A 17,715-nucleotide genomic window follows, 5' to 3' on the forward strand; every position below is an offset into this window, starting at 1 on the left:
AAACTGCCATAGCAGGAGCTACCATCTCGCCTATCCATGCAGAACACAAGCTCCTGCCTTCCTCTTTCTGCCAGCCTGTTACTCTGATTTGGTCAAGTTGGGTTTTTTGATGCAAATCCAGCAAGTTTTGCATACAGCTTTACCTAACCAGTATTTTCAAAAGAGCAGTTGTGCTTGGTTGTAGCCTTCCCTTTTCTCTTTACAAACTGGGACAGGAGTATCCTGCAGCTCCTGTTTCAGTATGGTTACAGTCACTCCATGGGCACAGGTACAAAGGATTCAGGTTTCCTGCAACCTTTTTACCACCAATGCAGAAATAAAGCCATTTATTTTTGATAAAATTGTAATTAGTGCAATACATCTTAAAAACAGAAGAATGAAATGAAAGTATTTACACATAACTTAAGCAACAAAACCAATTGTGGTCTGAGGTCATTTTAGTACTTTTTAAAGTAAAAGTAAGGCAAATAAAAAACATTTCAGTGTTCTTTATCCAAACGAATCAAACTCAAAAATCAACGATTGTCTACACATACTGTTAAAAAGTACATGACTTTCCAGACAAGCTCAGACATTTCACAGCAGGAAAAAAAAAAAAATCCAGGGTTACAGAATTGTTCTTTTCTTAAGTAACACGTAGATATTTTCAGAAAGCTGACAGGCTTCCATTCCTTCTGGCTGAGAGACTCTCAGTGGATTGCATTTCACCTAGGCAGGCAGAACTTTCTTCATCATCATTAAAGCTGTCATATGTGCTCAGCAAAGTGCCATTGGCTGCTCTGTCATCCTTCCGCAGAGAGAGGGGCAGGTTTGCTAGGGTGAAGTTAACATCTTTGAAGGCATGCAATAAAAAGATCCCCACAATAATAGTCAGGAAGCCACTGAAGGTGCCAATAATGTCATCAGCCGCCATGTGCTGCCATTCCTTGAAGAGGATGGCAGAACAAGTTAAAACAGATGTGGTGAAGATTACATAATATATCGGAGTCACTATTGAAGTGTTGAATATATCCAGAGCCCTGTTCAAATAGTTGATCTGCGTGCTCACACAGACAGTAAGGCTTAGCAGCAGAATCCAAGACAATGGATGCTTCAGCACTGGTTTTCCTGCAAAAAGTTCCTTTATAGCAATGCCCAGACCTTTGACACAGGAGACTGATAAGGCTCCAATTACAGAGCAAATTGTTATGTACACGAGAATGTTGGTCTGTCCATGGCGAGGTCCCACCACGCAGATTAGAATTAAAGACACAATGACAACGAGCGTTGCGAACACCACAAAACCTGTGGTTGGAGGGGAAAAAAAAAAAAATCTTGTTATTTATAGACACTAATGGACACAATTGTTACTTATGGACTCTATTTATCAGAAGTATTTTTCAGAAGTATTTATCTTAGAGGTACAGAGAAAACACTAATTAACAATGGGACCGACTCAGCTTAAACAGAAGAGTTCAGGATGCTTCTCATTATTCCTCCAGCATCACAGTTTAGATGATTTCAAAGTGAGCAAGCCAAAACAAAGGCTGTACCTTAGGCATGCTGTATTACCTTTACCAGTCTATTGGCAAGACTACTACAGGATTAGATTGCTAAACTGCCTTACACCCAAACTCTGAGGTGTAGATGCCACTGGACACAGGCCTGAGTCTGAACTGAGTCTTTTTTAGGAGATGATACATTTTGGCAGGTGGCTGTATTCATCAGCAGATTTCCAACAATTACATCATTCCTTAAGAACAACTTTTTAATCTCTGTGCTATTTCCTCATGTTTAAGATGAGAATTGCCTTTGTATAAACAGTATTTTGCACATGTGCATTTGTGAGTGCCTCATCTTCCACATAGGCATAGCAGCTCATCTCTAAGACTTTACTTCTCAGAAGGTACCACAACACCTACCTTTTCACTTTAAGGACAGCTCAAAGTTGGGCTTAGAGATGACACACTTCAAGCAAAATTTATAGAAATTTTGTTTATCCACCTGTGCTGCTGCATTTGTTTAAACCATCACGTCAGTGGTTGCCATCAAGGCACTTTATTCAAGGCCAGACAAGTTCATCTTGCCATCATGCAAAGCTCCCTATAGAATTATGTTACAGAATTCAAATCTCTGCTTCATTTGGACTTGTCTACATGAAGCAGACACAGGCCATCTTCCTGGAACTTGAAAGCAGCAGTAATGAAACTATAAAATGAAGAAATGATGGGCTGTGTACAGCTCAAGCCAGTATTTTTCTTACCTGGATCACCTAGTTTGTGAGACATTTCATCCAAAGTTTCTACCTCTTCCTCTTGTGGAGCATGAATTACCATCACAGTTGATCCCAGTATACTTAACAAACATCCTATTTTTCCATGTAAATTAAGTTTTTCATTTAAAAAGAAGGATGACAGAATGGCACTAAGAAATAAAAAAGGCATCAACAAATATGGGATTAGTAATAATTATTTTCTCATCAAGTTACAGATTGTTTTGACTGTACAAGTCAGTTGCATATACAACCTGCAGCTTAAAAATAGCTATTTTCTATCTTGAGATACTTGCTGTGGACAGAACTACCTGTTAGTATTTGGCATCTCTGCCCAGAACCCCTTTTTTATGTTGCCTGCCAAAAATATGTGATATCTAAGAACTTGCAAAAATAATTTCACTATGACAAAAATCTTTACTTAGGAATGAAAACACTGCTCTGCTGTGATCACCATATTTTTGAAATGTAGAAGACAATAGCTTTTTCCAGAGATGTTCATGTAGATGCATTGCTAGAACCCTTTTGTATCATAGCCACTATGTATTTGGAGAAACTTAAAAGTTACTCCTGATGTTTATAAGCACTCTGTTGTGAAGAGTGCATTTATTACAGCATAGTTCAGTGACAGATTTCTAAAGAAATATTTTACTTTTCTGTCTCAAGTCACCCTGCTTTCTGTTAGTGTTTCTTACCTTACAAGAACACTGAGAGCTCCCAGAGGAGTCACTAACGTAGCTGGTGCAAAAGCATAGGCAGCAAAGTTCGCTACTTCTCCAGCTCCCACTGCAGAGGAACAGCAATTAAAACCCAGGAGTCAGGCTCATGCAGCAAACCTCTGATCAGGGCAAGGAAGTGCCCACAGTGTTCATGCACACACAAACATGCAGCAAGGGAACAATGCAAAATTCTAATGACAGCATTCAGCTAACAGCACTAGCAGAACACACCCCTGCCCCTCATCCCCACTATTAAATTTTAAAAGCAGGCTGTGGAACTACATACAACAGGTATTAAAATTAATTTTATCAAATCAGAAGGTGTTTTATTTTAGTGTCTGTGCTGTAGCTCCCCAGCCTGCCAGCTTGACTCATGAAGTTCTGCATGGAGAAATCTGCAACAGCAGATATAGCACAGCACATACAGTAAGCCAGTTACCTGAATACACACAGTAACTTGAGAGTTCAAGCAATGAAAAAAATTAAGAAAACAGGCATAATCCCAAAATATGCTTCCCTTCAAAAAATCTTATCTATCTAAGCACTTCTCTGCTAAGACAAAAACCAGAATGCATATGGGTAGCAAAGACAAAACCAATGTCTGCCTAGTTCCACTGCACAAAGAGGGCAGTTACATTAAAGGAAGAGCTTCTGATGTAAGAGAAGTTACATTAAAATCTGAACTGCATCCATCAAATCACCAGGTGACATTACTATGTATTGCAGAAACCCAATCTCTTTCCCTTTTTTGTAACCATGCTGCCATCTGTGGCATAGTTATTTATTAAAATTATATAATGCAGATTGTATTTTTGACACCTAGATGAATAATTTTTGATACTTACTTGAAAGAAGTCCAGCCCACCACAGCCATTCCTTAAGGTATGCATGACCGCCTTGACCTAAAATTGAAAGAACATTGGCTATTCCACTAAAAATGTTGACACCCTGTCACTTATAACACTGCCATGACTTAAAATAATTTTTGCAACCCATGCCCTTAAAAACATGAGCAGCCTTTTGGTACCTAGGCTCTCTAGGTAAAAGGGTTGCAATCAAAGCATCTTCAGTTTCTGATGTGCCTGTGCCTCCTACAACCAGTTATTTCACTTCTGCTAGAAATGGCACTGATGATTGTATCTGCATTACCCTGAGAAACATGGTTCTTTCAAATCACTGAAATTACATGAAAAGCCAAGTTATGTGTCTCTTACCAAGACTGCTGCTCTGCAGAAATTGTACATGGTTTATATGTGGTTGATTACATGTGCAAGTGCCACATTTTCTCATTCCAAACCAGGGTGCATGAATTATGTATCTCAAGATCAACCATCTTTTAGAAGCAAAGATGACAGGTACTGAACAAAAATATTCAGTCAACCCTCTGAATCATCTGAGGATGGTACAACTATCCTACCTAATTTTATCTTCTTTCAATTTAAAACCATTGCCCCTTGTCCTGTCAATACAGGCCCAGGTCAAAACCAAACCAAAACCAAATCTCATCTCTCTGTCCTTTTTATAAGTCCCCTTTAGGTACTGGAAGGTGCTATAAGGTGTCCCAAGACCCTTTTCTTCTCCAGGTTTAACAATCCCAACTCTGTCAGCCTATCCTCAGAAGTGTTCTGTCCCTTGATCATTCTCATGGCCCTTCTCTGGACTTGCTCCAACATGTCCATATTCTTCCCATGCTGGGGATCCTGGAGCTGGATGCAGCACTCTAGGTGGGCTCTCACCAGAGCAGAGGGGCAGAATTCCCTCCCTTGCCCTGCTGGTCACACCTGATTTGGACATGTTTGGCTTTCTGGGCTGTGAGTGCACATTGCTGGGTCACATCCAGCCTCTCATGTAGCAGCATGTCCAAGCCCTTCTGGGCAGGGCTGCTCTCCATCTGTCCATCCCCCAGGCTGTGTTGATCATGGAGCTCGGCCTGACCCAGCTGCAGCACCTTGCTCTGGTTCCTGTTGAGCCTCCTGAGGTTTGCACAGACCCACTCCCCAAGCCCATGCAGGTCCCTCTGGATGCCACTTCCTTCGCTTTAGAGCATCAAGTGCCCCCCTCAGCTCAGTGTGGCCCACAGCCCTGCTGCCAGCACACTCAGTCTGTGTCACTGATGAGGATATTTAATAGCATTGCTTCCAGTATGAACCCTTCAGGTGCACTACTCATCACACTCAGTTACTGCACGTGACTTTTAGTTTTCTAAAACAATCTTCTGACGCCCAAACATGGTTAAAATTCTCTTAAATTCACTCATTCAGAAGCACAGACATAGTTAAGAGTGCTGCTTGCAATTTGCAAGTACAATTTAGACTTAACTGATGTACAAAGGAATCCTTTGACAAGTGTCCCCAGAGGGCATTACATATGCATTAAATAGCATGTGTCACACACAGAGTTAAGGGTATCTGACACCACAGAAAAAGCTCACTGGCTCTGTTTTAGGTTTCATACACATGTAACAAAAACCCAAGGACGTCAAAACAAGATCATTAGTTTGATGAAGTAATGAACAGAAGCAACCTTCTGTTAAACAGCAAAATCTAAACATCAGCAATTTGTTAAAAAATGTATGTATTTACCTGCTCTCATGGAGCCTTTCCTGGCTAACCGGAGCAGACCTTTCTTTTTCAGGATGAAACTTCCTCCAATGAAAATGCTGGAACTCATGGCCAACACCAGACCAATACAGAAGTCATACTTCCCACGAGTTTGGCTCATCTCGTAAACTACTGAACACTGTCACATTGATCAACGAGGAGTAGAGCTTCTGATACTCAACAAAAAATGATGCAACACTGAAACATGAGAAAAATAATCACATTAGATTTAAGCTGGCAGAAAAAGGTGCTGCATAGGAAAATCCTCAACAGCTCATGTGACTGGTTCTCCTGCAAGTGGCTTCTGCAAGGAGTGGTTAACAAAAAAAAAAAAAAAAGGGCAATCTGAAGCATGTATAAGCTTGCACTAAGGATGAGTAACTAATAAGTCTGAACACAGAGAAGGAAGAGTTTCTGACCTGGTATATAAAAACTGAAACCCAAACAAAAATTCCTTGAGAAACATTAGGGACATTTTACAAATATGTAATTTATTTTTCTTTTCATTGAGTATGCAAATCTGTGTCTGGCACACCATGATACTGACCAAAAAATGACTTACATTGAAATCAGTCTGTAACAGAGTTTGACAGTCGCAGCAGCATTTCTTCCATACGAACTCCCTAGAAAAATGAAAGACACTATTAGAAGGGCGTTCAATCATATAGCCATTTTCATAAACAAACAAACCTCACATGCATTCACATGCAATTACTCTTGAACAGGAAAATCTGGCAAGAAATAAGTCTTTCGTTAAATTATTTTACACAGTTCCCCATACTTGTATGAAGCACCTTTCAATATTACTTTTCCCTGTACTTTTATGCTTTCAACTTTGATTAATTTGCTATACCTCTAGGAAAATGTAATAGAGAGCTACTAGTAGGTTAGCATTAAAACTGAGCACAGATCCTCTTACTTGCATCCAGTTAGGCTGTGAAAAGATAGAGGAAAACAATAAGCACTCAACAGAGCAATACTCAAAATGCTGTATGAGCCACAGCTCAAAATTCTCAAATCCACTTCCCTTAATCCTTGCACAGAAATTTTTAATATCTTATTTTGTAGGAGAAACTAAGTAAATGACCTACAAGAGAGTGCTTTCACTTTCTATAAACTTTTAAAAATAAACTAGATTCTTGCATGACATAAAATCACCTAACAAATAAAACCAAGAAAGACAATTCATCAGTGTGTGAGACAGACCAAACCCAGCCACTTCACCAACTCCATAAAATATCATCCTGGTTTTAAATTCAAACAGGATTTTCAGTCCCTTGAAGAAGTTTTTTAATGCAAGGAAAAGACATAAGATTTTGTGGCTGCTCTCTGCACCATCTGTTGTAGCAGGTGTAAGGCACTCTGTTCAGGTAATCGAGCTAAGAATGTTCTTCCAACTCCAGCTGGTGCAAAATGTGACAGTGGTACAGCAATCACCTGGGGGAGGAGGGGCTGGTTTTGCTAAGCTTTATGCTTTACCAGTTTTATCAACAGTTGCTACTTTAGCTATATTATTAATGGGATTATTTTCACTGGTGTAGCTTTTTACTAAAAGAGAACTCTCCATATTGGCAGAGCCACTTTTTTTTTTTTTCCCTTCTCTCCCTGGCTTTCATACCTTCACCTACACTGACAGAGGAAAAGAGCATCAGTTAGTCCCATCCTGACACTTTCCACCCACTGCATTCCAGAAACAAGGGAAAAGCACAGGCTGCTTTTCTTTGCAGCAGAGGAAAAATGTGATTGCAGAAGAATGAAGAACCTTGTGTGCTCACAGGTAATTTTATGAATTTAGACTTGAAAAGAATGCTACACTTCAAAGCTAGTATTTCTACTTTACCCCATGTCCCAAATATGCTCAAGTGCCCTGTCAACCACTTTGTTAACCTTGTAAACAACTCAAATCTCAACCACTTAAATTGCACAAATTCAGACAAATTACTGCTAGCTCTTCCCATCACATTTATTTGTCCTCACAGACACAGCCAGTCCCATTGTTACTCTGGCTGGACTGCCTTATTTCCACCTAAGGTTTATTCAGATGTCTACAGTTGCAGACACATGTCACACAGTCATGGTGGACCCAGCATCCCTCTGAAGAGATCTGGTTCCCTTTGTATAGAGCAGATATTATTTGCATGTGCAGAACTGACATGTGGAAGGTCAAAGCAGTACCAGGCACTGGAAGGTTTACAATTTAGGAAATCAGGACTTTAATTCTAACCCTAAGACTTACTGAAAGAAGAACTAATGCATGCTTATAAATATAATCAAGAAAAATTATCTATGGGCATGAGAAAATGCCATGAAATGAGGAGTTCTGGAATAAATAACACCTCCCATGTTTCTGCCTTGGGACATGCCAAAACTGTTGCATTCCAGCAGCCAGGGCCACTACTGGGTTATAAACAGAGAAAAGCCAGAAAATGTAGGAGTTAAATAAAGCTGGCAGTTGTGCAGTGCTGCAAAGGTCCTCTAATCAAGTTCACAGCTGATTTTAACACATAGAACACTTCATCCACTCAAGACCAGCAGTGTCATGGAGGCGTATTGGTTTCCTGCTTCTGCTTTACTTCAGAGAAGTAAAGAAGGGCTGAGACTCTCCTATTCACAGAAACTGCAACACCCACCATGCCTCCGAGAGCCACTCGTTAATGAATTGCCCGTGGATGTGCTGGTGTCACGAGTCAGAACTCTCAGTGTGCAACAGTGCAATGACAGATCACACAGGGAGCTGCGTTTGAAGGTTATCAGACACAGATCGATGCAGAAACTCGGAATGTGAAAAAAAAACCTGTGGGAGATAAGCAAATCCAGATTAGCCACAAAGTTATTTTGCTTATTTTCAAGATGTAACCAAATGTATCAGAAATGCTAGCAAGATACAGACTCTCTGGTCTAAAACACAGGATAACAGCTCTTTGCCTCTTTGCTCAGAAGTCGTTTTCTCTCAAAAGCAGCACAAACACAGTGCTCCAAAGATGTTACATTTATTGCAGCAAGTGACCTCTCTAAATATTCAGAAACATTAAAAGTGGTGTAATAAGAAGTAATATTTCACATTTAAAAGCAGATAAGCATAAGTAAGAATATGGGAGTTACCGGCCCAAAGAAAATTAGTATCACTTCCACAAGCTGTACATTGTATGGAAGCAATAATAAGAGCTGGGAAAGGCAGACATGGTGCATTGTTCCAACTTTGCTTACTCAGCCACAAGCCCTCTAGAGTTAATAAAAGACTTACAAGAAACAATCTAAATATACACTACATTATTTAAATTCAAGAATCTTTTTTAAAAACTGCTCTTTTCAGCTATGATCAGGATGATGTCATTAAGCAAAAAAATGACCTTAACAGGCCATTTACTTCAACCCTCTGCCATCTGCTACATAATTCACTGCTGCTCCTCATTATAGATAATTCAGCCAAGCTTCTCCCACAAAATTCTTGTAAAGGAAACTTCACAAACGTGGCAGCCATGCTGTGATGCCATTAGGAACTCTCATTATCTGATCATCTTCACTTTTACTACCAAATCCCACTGCTGGAAAAAGATACAAGTCCCTTTATCTTTGAATCCACATATCAACGTTACCCTGCAGGTGTCTCCTGCTGTGCCACCCTCTGGGTCCTTTCCCAAAAGCTTTTTTCAAGTGCAATTTCCAAAGCTGTATATAGTACTTCAGCTTGAGTTATTATCACTTCTGCAATAAGTGGTAGACTGTATTTCTTTTTAAACATCCAAATCAGGTGGGGTTTTGAGCCCTTTTTCTGCAGTCACCTACTGTTGAGTCATTTTCAACTTCTCTATTGGTATAACCTCCTGCACTTGTATAGCAAATTACTCCTGCCTGGGTGCAATATCTTCCACTTACTCCTATTAAAAAACATTTCTTTTTTTAGAAATGTTTCCTGAAAACATTCAACCAAGGTTACACACTGGCAATCCTTCCCTGCCCAATGTTACTGATTATTTCTCTGTCTTTTGAGCCAGATCAATAACATTAAACAGCCAAAGATTCAGACATGATGGAAGATTTTTGAACAAAAGCCTGCTTTGACAAGACAATAATACTCTAGGTACAGCCATTCTGCATCTTTTTAACTGTTCTATGGTATTTTACTGTCAATTCTGCTTGAGTTTTACGTTTCTAACATTGGAATTAAGCACCTGTTTAATGCCCTTCTAGCCATAAAGCTTGTCAGGGAAGAAAAGGAGGTTGAATCAACAAATTGCTTTAACAAATACACACTGACTATTATGTCTCATGTTGGCTGTTATGTGTTCACTTCCCTTCCACAAGCATAAAACTACATGAAACAAACATTCCCTAACAAAACAGAAATCCAAATGTTTGGTGATGAGCCTGTAGACAGCTCATTATACATACCAATTTTGTTCAGAAATCCAGAGGCATTCACTTCTTAAGTATTTGGAAGTTAGGTTTCTAAAACAGAAATCAAAAATAGCATTAATTGGCATGCTAAGAATTTGGCAAAAATATTATGTCCATTATTTCAAGGCAATTTAATTTTCACGCATGACACGCAAGACCATGTCCAATCTATGCTTTAAAAAGGAAGAAGATTTTGTTTCAGAATATTTTGAATATTTGAATTTCAGAATGTTTTGAATAACAAATCAGTGTGATTTTAGATTTGATCTTCCTTAGATACAGCTTGCCTGAAGCCATAGTTATTTCATCCTTTTGTTTTTCACTTCACAAATCAAAGAAACTAACCTGTGATCTAAGTTATTCTTTGGAAGGTATCATATTAAAGTTGAACTGAAATACTTTTCTAATTCTATCAGAATCATTCTGTAACTAAAGTGTTAAGGCACTTCTATTGCAAGATAAATAATATCAAGTTTTAATTATTGGCTTTGATATGGTGAGTTTTCAGAGGATGTTCATACAGAATCACAGAATATGCTGAGTTGAAAGGAACCCACAAGGATCATCAAGGGCAGGGACAGCCCCAAGAAACCCACCCAGTGCCTGAACACACACAGGTTTAAACTCTGTCAGGCTGCTGCTGTGACACTGCCCTGGGGAGCTGTTCCAGTGCCAACCACCCTCTGAGTGAGGATCATTTGTGTAATATCTAACCCAAACCTTCCCTGACACAGCTTCAGGCCAGCCCCTTGGGTCCTGTCACTGGCCACCAGAGAGAAGAGACCAGTGCCTGTCCGTCTGCTTCCCCTCATCAGGAAGCTGCAGACCCTGATGAGGTCTGCCCTCAGTCCCCTTTTCTCCAGGCTGAGCAGACCAAGTGGCCTCAGCTGCTCCTTATACAGCTTCCCCTCTACCCCCTTCACCACCTTTGCAGCCCTCCTTTGGAAGAGAGAATGCTGGGGCAGTGGGGAATATGAACACAGAAATGATCTTAGATTACTAAATATACCCCCCAAATGTACCTAAATATTAAATGCAAGCCTTCCTCAGTCACGATCCTTCCACTCACAAACATATCTTTTAAACAGAGGTACAGAGAGAACATTGAAGGACAGACACAACAGAGTATCAGGATAAAAGAGTTCAAACCTTAGTCATGTGCACCTTTAAAAGGCCAGGATGGATGCACACAGCACCTGCAGATTCTGTACACACTGTTTACAAAACTGAAATATGTTCAGTTTTGTACTGCACATTTGCCCCAACACAGGGTACAGTTTTCCAGCTCTGCCAAAGTTAAAGATTGCCTAAACTTACACACATAATTATTTACATATTACACACAGGCAAACTAAAATCATATTTATGCTATATATATGCATATATATATAATGTTAGAGGCACTATCACATGCTCAGAAAGCAAAACATACATCAACTACCCTACAGCTCTCCATTTTAAAAGGTTTAGATAAACTAAGGGGAAAATTAATACTTTACAGCAGATTTCTATTTATAAACCAAAAGCAACAAGCACTTCATCTTATGAAACTAGGAGGAAACAAAAAAATCCACATTAAAAACCTTTTCTTTGCATGTGCTACTTATAGTTATTTAAAAAACACTGACCTTTAATTAAAGCACTTCCACATGAAGCTAAAAAGTATCTTCACTCTAGCAGTGTTATTCATTAACTGAATACAAACTACAGGCAGTGCTTTGCAACTGATACTGCATTGACTGTTTTCAGGGAAAGCTATCAAAATAGACTAAAGATAAGACTTGCCTCATCTTTGCTATACGTGGCACGAGTTCCACTCTTGTGGGAGGAATAACCAGCACAGGGTCACTGAAGTTCCACCTTTGGTATTTTATATGGGTAGTTTCAAATTTAAGATAATCCAGGAAGGTAAAGTCCGATCTATACATTAGTCACAGCCACTCTTTTGACACGACTGACAACTGATATAACCTGCTTTCTTGTCACCAGGACTTTATCATCAGAATGAAGTACTTTGACAACAGCAGAACTAGTGTGACACTGAATTCTAAATACAATGATACCAACGAAACCTTATGGAATAATTTTCTATCGATGAAGCTGTTACCTTCCGAGGGGAAAAACCCTAACTGTATACAAGGCACTAACTGTATAAAAGGCATTAAGATAGAACCACAGTGACTTACATTTATCACGTTTTCAGTACAAACAATGTTAAAGACATTGTAGTGAAATAGAGAAAGTTGACTACTTTAAAAACATTAGAGAAAAACATCGATGAAGGACTTAGATCCAGGCAATATCACACAGTGTATGAATGAACAAAAAACTTCACTCTGAATCACAGAATCAACTAGGCTGAAAAGACTAGACTGTCAGATGGAGTCACACCCATAACCCAACCACCACTATGTCAACAGACCTTGGCACTAAGTGCCATGTCCAGTCTTTTCTTACACAGCTCCGAGGACAGTGACTCCACCAGGTACCTCCCTGGTCAACCACTCCAACATCTCATCACCCTGTCTATGAAGAAATTACCCCTAATGTCCAATCTAAACCTCTCCACGTCAGCTACAATGAACTAAAATGCAAAGCTACGACCACTTTTTCCATGTCAAAATGATGCACCAGGACTCTGAAGTTCTGAAGGTGCTCTGGAAGCAGGCTGCACAAGACTCAACCTGGGACAATTCAACCCTGGACCAAACCGAAGACAAACTATTTATCTCCCCGGTTAACCACACGCACCCCAGCACGGGCAGAGCCAGCACACTGTGCCTGGATCCCCCTGCTCGGTGGGAGAGCCCCACAAACAGCCCGATTTGGAGCTTTTAACCTCGGCCCTCTCAGACCAAAGCACAAGTTCCCACTACGGATAAACCACCCTTGGGCACGAACAGCCAGGCTCAAGGCCCAGAGCCCCGCGCCCCCGGCCCGCCCGCTCTCACCCGCAGCGCTCGGCTCTCACCGCGGGCCCGGCGCCGAGCGCTCCGCGGGGAAGCAGCGCCGCCTCCCCCGGCCCCGCGGGCCCCCTCCCGCCTCTCCCGCCGTTACCTGCAGTCACGGCCCCGCTCACATGCCCGCCGGGAGCGGCCGACCAAGAGGAGACGGGGGCGGGGGAGGCCGGAGCGGGCGGCGGGAGGGGCCGGTGCCCGTCCGCTCTAGCGCCATGAGGGGACGGGACAGGACGGGGCGGGAGGGACCGGCAGCGGCAGCGCAAGGCGAGGCGGCGTCCCGGACCCGTCCGCCCCCTCCGCTCCGCGGTTCCGGCAGCGGCCGCCGGAAGGGGCGCGGCCCGGCCCCAGCCCCGCCCGCCGCGCGTCACATTGCCCTTCCCGCAGCGCCGCCCTCCCCGGGCCGGCGGCCATCCCCGGCCGGGCTGAGTGCCGGCACACCCACCGGGCTCGCTGCGGCCGCCCTGCTGCCCGGGTAGGTCATTGCCGCCACCCGCCCCTGCCAGCATCCGCGCTGCGCGGATTTATCACTCACAGAAAATCGTAAAGTCACAGAATGGTTTGGGTCGGAAGGGGACCTTGAAGATCATCCAGTTTCAACCCACCCTGCCCTGGGACGCCTTCGACTACACCAGCCCCATCCAGCCCGGCCTTTACCACTTCCAGAGATGAGACATCCACAACTTCTCTGGGCAACCTGTTTCAGTTCCTCTTCACCCTCACAGTATGGAATTTTTTTCTAATATCTAATCTAAAACATACCTTCTGTCACTTTGATACCATTTTCTCCTGCACTGTCACTACATAAATAGTTTTGCCCCATCTTTCCTATAAGTTTCCTTCAGGTACTGGAAGCCTTCTCTTTTGCAGGCTGAAATAAACACAGGCTGTTTGCCATAAGGGAGAGAGACATTTTACTGGGCCAGGTAAAGGGAATGGTTAATGAATCAATTTAATCCAGGTCATCCACTCTCAGCACTGCTTTACCCAAACTGCTTTAATCTCATACAAAGTAAATGGATAAATACAGTTACATAAATATTTGTCCTCACACACAAGGACAGTCCTAACAAGCAGCATCAGGGTCAGAGGGTTCTTTGGTTTCTTCATGACTATCTCTGAGTGTGCTTTACACAGCTGCCTTGCAACATTAAGTCCGAACAACCAACACTGCCAAAATACCTGTGGTATCTCCACATGGAAGATGCAGCTCTTTAAACTCAAGACAGTTTTGTCACATGCCTTAGTGAGAGCAGTTCCCATTTTTTTAATCTTCTCAGGATTTGTGTTGGCATTATCCCAGTCTGCACATGTAGCTGCTTCATTTTTGCAACACCTGGAAAGACATGGAAACAAAACCAGTCTTGGCTTTCCCTTGTATAATACCCATGACAAAGCCACTCCTCATCATGTTACCCACTGTGTTATATCTCATTAAAAATGGTCCCTTGTTCTGACACAAAAATTACATTTCCACACCACCCAAAGCACATGGATAAATGTTAGGCCTATTTTACTCTCTAAGGCAACATTCCATTCCCCAATATAAAACTAATCTAATATTCTTGACATGAACTTTGCACTTACAAAATAGTGTTATATGTGTGTGTATATATAAAAATATACTTTAAGATAAAAAAACTGCTAAGCAATTTACAGTAATTACCTCATACTGACACAGTAAGACACTGGCTTTTCTGTGTTTTACCAAAAGATATCAAAACTGTGAAGTCTTTGAAAAAGTTAACAGCTGGTGAAAATGATTTCTCAAATGGATTAAAAGATTAAAACCTGTGCCACCTAAACCAGTACAGTATAAACAGAAGCAACTAAGTACTGATAGCTAGGTTCAAAGCCTAAAGGACCTAAAGAACTTCATGCGCCTGTGATCATGCCAAATGCTGATAATGTGTATGTGTACATATTCCTGAGTTAAGAGTAATGTCTGAAGCAAGTCAATTTAGCCTTCCCCTTCCACTCTTGTCTCTCTCTGCTCTCCTCCCTTCAAAAACACCTCTCAACCAAGCTAAAACAATAATGAATAAATATCTGAAAATATTCACTCTAATATTAACCTCTAAAGCAGTTTAGGCATTTATGGAACTTCAATTGTTCTGTTAATCCCCTCTCTTCTGTTTTTTCACCTGCTAGTTCTGCTTAACATACATGCAACTGTTCAAAGTACAAATTCAATGCTTTGCATTTGGCACAAAATTTGGCACAATAAATATTTATTTCAAAGCCAGGGGCTGTGCTCAGTAATGGAAAATACTCAAACTATCTCAGAGTAATTTACAACAGCACAGTATTTCAGGCATGTTGGTTGAGTGTCAGGCAAGAACTCCAAGCATGAGAATGGTGGTAACCTGCCTAATTTAACCTGTTCTCAAAGGGAAATTCAGGTGCACAAACCATCCCTGTGCCCAAGGAATTTAATGAGAGAAGTCAATGTAGGTCCTTTGGTGTGGACAGGGTTTTTTAGGGCTTAGTATCTACTATGTGTATAAATATCTTCTAAAATTTAAAAGGGCAAAGGGCAAAAACACACCTGTACCTCAGAAAGTGTTAACAGGGTCTCTGGTGACCATTTCCCTGCTGTGTTTTGTGAAGACAGCTAAGCAAAAAAAAAACCACATCTATGAGTCTACTTGTGCAACATCTACAGTGTCACAAGGAACTTAAGGGACTCCGCTTAAGACTTAAATTTGTAGAACAAACCACACAAAAATCAACAGGATTTTTTTTTCTTTTGACTCAATGTGATTTTTGTCTTTAATGCTCTTCCAATATGAGCTGCATTGCTGAGATAAATATATTAATTGTGTTGCTGAGATAAATATGCTCAGGATTGATTATGTCCCAGACTTTCAGCAACACCTGTGGTGTAAATGGCACATCTGCCTTTACCACAATCTGCCTTTACCACACACATCTGCCTTAGAGGCCAGGCTCCTGACATGCACAAGACAAGGATAACTGAATTTTATTGCTAACAACATACATACTCCTTATCCTACCTACTTAAAAATCAGAGATGCTGCATGCAGAAGTGAAAGGCTTTTAAAATTTCTGATCTATCTTTGTACATTGCATTAATATCATAAATACCTTTACAAATAAAATTGCAATAAAAAATCCATTCCCATATTTTCCACTGCACACATTTAATATTATTGAGGAGCTAGTTTCCTTGTTTAAAGATAACGTTGAATTTTGACTGACAGTAATATCAATGCATCCCCTAAAACACAAATGAACAGAATGGAGCAGTTCTTAATCATAAATCCCACCATTAAAAAAAAAAACAACCCAGCCAACCAAAATCTAAGAGACAGACTCTAAGTTATGTATTTGTCAGTACCTGATATGAGGGGCTAGGAATTTCAGATGAAGAATGAGATGGGCAATCACTGCAGTTTTCCAAGCAATTCTTTCTACAGAGAGCTATTATGACAGAGAGTAAATTAGACTGGTGACACAGACTTCTTTACAGCTGCTGCCACTTGATGCACACCCAGGTGTGGAGCAGTAAATCTTGGAATAGAAGCTCCAGCAAGTAACCAATGTACAGCAGTGCAGGAACACAGCACATGTTAACCCTGAATACACAGTTTGAAGTGACTCAAGGCCCAGCAAACATTTTTGCCACAGAAGTCTTCATTGTACCTGTGAGCAAACTTCAGTCCAATGAAGACATTGAGACTGCAGCCTGCTGGTAGATACTGGTATAGGGCAACTGGCCCTCTGTAGGCCAACTGATCCGTACCCAGGCACGAATCTGCTATTCTGGTTAAAAGCAAAGCTGCTATTTTATGAAATAAAATGGAAATAATTTAGGCTTATGAATTGGAATTAGCCTGTAAAGCAGTGTGTAGGAAACTTGATTTCCCTCTGACCCCATTTGCTAAAAACAAGTCACAAAACAAGCATTGAGCTAGAAATAAATCATTTATTTTAAAACAATACAGGTTAATAAATAGATTAGTTATCAGAAAACTTACTAAATAGCCTTTTATAATTTACACAAGGCAAATACAACATGCCTATAACTATTTTTTAAAAAGCAAAGAGAGTAAGCTTGACTTGTAAGCCATTAACAAATCTATATATACATTATTTGGAAGCTAATAAAATAAACTGGTTTTATGTAATTTGTAGTAACTATATTGCAAGAGCATTGAAGCAACCAAACCTGACATTGTATTTTTGTTGCCAACTACCTTTTCCCTACATCCCATTAGAACTACTTTTTACATTCTGGGGAAAAAAAAAAGGGAAACTTAAAAAAAAAAAAAAAAAAAAAGAAAAAAAGAGAAAAACTTCCACAGTTAAAAAAAAAAGACTTAAAAATACCCTTTTTGTGTAATCTTTTCCAATATTTTCCACTCTATAGAGCAACTGTCTGGGGAGGGATGTGGACATGGAAGGACCCAACCCAACCACAAACAATAAAGAAAAGCCAAAATTATTTGAAGCTTTTAAAAAGAAATTTCTTAATCCATAACATTTCAACATTGCTGTCTGATACACTTGGGCACTAGTAATGATAACTGTTGACAACATTGGTGCCTAACACAGTACACATTAAAAATCTGCATTCTGTAAGCCCATAGATAGCACCAAAGAATTATTACAAAGACAACAGGTAACAGATAAACATTTGATAATGCTTGATTTAACAGTAAAACTTCAGTAGTTACACCATCTCAAGACAACCAGGAAATATCAGTAGAATCCTTGATGTCTTATTTTTATGAAACAAGAATGTGAGGGGGGGGTACAATGTGCAA

General features: G+C 40.6%; 1 protein-coding gene across 2 annotated transcripts; it reads right to left on the minus strand.

Moving 5' to 3' along the window:
• Positions 1 to 316: 316 nt before the first annotated feature.
• NIPA2 (NIPA magnesium transporter 2) lies at positions 317 to 13,241 on the minus strand. Of its 2 annotated transcripts, XM_054272251.1 has the most exons (9): positions 13,026 to 13,241; positions 9,963 to 10,019; positions 8,201 to 8,364; positions 6,133 to 6,193; positions 5,553 to 5,768; positions 3,816 to 3,872; positions 2,947 to 3,037; positions 2,243 to 2,403; positions 317 to 1,284 (listed from the first exon to the last, which is right to left on the minus strand). In XM_054272251.1, exons 5-9 carry the CDS (start codon positions 5,689 to 5,691, stop codon positions 647 to 649), a joined length of 1,086 nt encoding a protein of 361 aa, XP_054128226.1. In that variant the 5' UTR covers positions 5,692 to 5,768; positions 6,133 to 6,193; positions 8,201 to 8,364; positions 9,963 to 10,019; positions 13,026 to 13,241; the 3' UTR covers positions 317 to 646. The 2 variants fall into 2 exon arrangements, with proteins under 2 accessions (XP_054128226.1, XP_054128227.1); XM_054272252.1 differs by lacking the exon at positions 8,201 to 8,364.
• Positions 13,242 to 17,715: the final 4,474 nt, after the last annotated feature.

Source organism: Melozone crissalis, unplaced genomic scaffold, assembly GCF_028551555.1.
Source record: "Melozone crissalis strain CALT ecotype California unplaced genomic scaffold, PUWL_Pcris_2 ptg000013l_1, whole genome shotgun sequence".
Classification (NCBI taxonomy): Eukaryota; Metazoa; Chordata; class Aves; order Passeriformes; family Passerellidae; genus Melozone; species Melozone crissalis.